Source organism: Cyprinodon variegatus, unplaced genomic scaffold (genome assembly GCF_000732505.1).
Source record: "Cyprinodon variegatus isolate N-32 unplaced genomic scaffold, C_variegatus-1.0 Scaffold163, whole genome shotgun sequence".
Lineage (NCBI taxonomy): Eukaryota > Metazoa > Chordata > Actinopteri > Cyprinodontiformes > Cyprinodontidae > Cyprinodon > Cyprinodon variegatus.
The window spans coordinates 648,946-651,409 of record NW_015150616.1 but is presented as its reverse complement, the minus strand read 5'-3'; the positions used below and the strand labels follow the sequence as shown (position 1 = coordinate 651,409).

At 33.0% G+C, this 2,464-nt stretch overlaps 1 protein-coding gene across 4 annotated transcripts in view; it reads right to left on the bottom strand.

The window, feature by feature from the left end:
* sugt1 (SGT1 homolog, MIS12 kinetochore complex assembly cochaperone) overlaps positions 1-2,464 on the bottom strand; it is a 55,066-nt gene that overhangs the window by 42,893 nt on the left and 9,709 nt on the right. For all 4 annotated transcript variants that reach the window (XM_015378047.1, XM_015378048.1, XM_015378050.1 and 1 more), the window contains exon 5: positions 1,605-1,675. In XM_015378047.1, the coding sequence (XP_015233533.1) occupies positions 1,605-1,675 (71 nt within the window). The remainder of the gene's footprint in view (positions 1-1,604; positions 1,676-2,464) is intronic.

The window sequence follows — 2,464 nt, the reverse complement described above, 5'->3', positions numbered from 1 at the left end:
TTTTGAAAAACTTCCCATACATGAAGAAAGCTAAAAACACACAAATGACAGATATATTAAAAAAATTATTTAACTGAATTCACACAATTATTTAACTGAATTCACAAACTTTGTTTTAGCAGGGAACAAAACAAATCAGTTTTAAAGCCACAACATAACCAGTGCTAAGTCTTTTTTGCAGTTATTTTTGTTTGTATTGTTTTCTTAGTATGTTTGATTTGGTGATAAGTGAAGGCGTTGCAGAGACAAGGGTGGAACAAAATCGAGAAATACCGGCTGATTCTCGGTAACTAGGTTTTGTGTTTTGCGCTTCGCATGTGACTCCACTGCCTTAATTCCCATCGTTCCGAGCTTGAATTACTTCTTGCACAAAATCCACTGTGCCTCATGTATGTCCCCTTGTTTTAGCCATGGAGAAAACTCTTGGCTGGAGCCAATTTTCGTTACATTTACACTTGCTCATATTTTCCAGATAAAAAGTAAATGGCACATATCCCAAATGTCCCGCTTTTATTGGTTCCGCTATTGGGACGGAACCAATAATAGTGAGCCATTATTTTTTCTTTTATAAAAAAAAATTGTCAATTTTAACATTTTATTTAGATTACAAAAATAAATCGTAATAAAAAAAAAATCCTATTTATGATGTTTTGAAAATTAAGACCTACGAAAGACTGATTTAAGACATTTTAATACCAATTAAGGCCTTAGTTTTATTTTGAAGAATTCAATGCCTTTTAAGACTTTTTAAGGACCCGCAGGAACCGTGCACTGGTATTCTTACCAGAGGGGAAACATTTCTGCAAAAACTGTGAAACCTGCTATGATCGATCTATTTTTTTTGTGTGCAAACCTTTGAAAAGTTCCAAACGTATTCAATAAATAATTAAAATCTATAAAAGGAGAGAGAATGTAATGAAAAAATCAAGCAGCTTAGGTTCTCGGTGCAGAAAGCAAAGCCAGTCTATAAGAGGTCATCTTAAAATGATGAATTAAGTTTCAAATCAAATGTGCCATATCCAGGGATATAGTATCAACATCAAATGTTAAAGTTGTTGATTTTTGCTGAAAACAAATATTTTACAAATATCTTTCCTCCTGTGTACAACAAAAACATGAAAACAAACTTGCATTAGTCATTTTGGCCCAGTTATACTTAAAGGATTGGATGTTAGGACCTGACTGACATTAAGGCATTAAATACATCACTATCATAATATCTGTGCATATGGAAAACATAAAACAGAAAAACAAATATCTGATCACAATATAAAGTTATAAGATGATTTGGTCCAGAAAAAGACACAAGTGGATACTAGAAATGATTAATAATAATAAAAATACAAAGATAATCAAAGAAATACAACACTAACAGTATACCCCACAAACATCCATATAGGTATAAAGTTGAAGCAACGTTTAACGTTTGATGCGCTCAGAGAATTCAAACCCACATACAGGACGTTTAGTGACAAAAGGTTAGCTGGATTTCTATACACTGAAACAGCAGCAAATATTCAGTATTTACAAAAACCTCACAAATAATCACATTGAAACACAAAGACATTTGGTTTCAGTGGAAAACAGAAGTAGATTAGACTCACCGTCCAGCTGCTGCGCCTGCGTAAAGGCTGCATTTGCCGACTCGTAGTTTTTTAGGTGGTACTCTGCAATTCTAGAATAGAAAAAGAATAATATTAATTATAGGCAATGAGCAATGAAAGCGCCATCGGATGTAATATAAGTATAGATGGCTCCTTTAATGTGTTAAAATTTATTTTTATCCACAATCTAAAGGTGCATCTGAAAAACCTTGAATGTTGGAAAAATAGAATAGAAAAAAGATTTTTGGTCTTAGAAAATGAGTTGATGATCATGGCTTACAGATAATAAAAACCTAAATTTCCTTGTTTTAGAAATTAAAAATTTTACTCCAGTTCTGTCAAAGGACCAAAGTAAAGCTATTTCTCTGCAATCATATCAGTTTTGGTCTCAAATTTGCCTAAACTGACAGCATCTGCTTAGTTTGAATGGAAGCCCAGAGCCTCAACCCTTTCCTTGTGTAGCTCCATTGAATTTTTATATGGTTTCTCTTATTAATCCTGTTTAGGCCTGAAATCATTAAGCAGATTAATTGTGATTAATAGATTATTGAAACAATCGTCATTTAATTTAGTAATCAATTAATTGTTGAATGGGGTATAGCAGGGCTCGATGTTAACCATTGCCTGATCACCCGAGACAAGTAGTTTTAATTGTTGGAGAGTACAAATTTAATTGCATTTGCCCGCCGGGCAAGAAAACATGTTTATCACTCAAAATTACTTTAAAATCACTGACATTCAAGCTAGAAAGCGCTATCATATGGCAGTCTTCTGTACAGTGATGCAGGTCATACATTAAAAAATGTTCATTCAATTTTTTTTCTCTTAGACATTGGAGAGGTGCATTTAAATGTTATAGA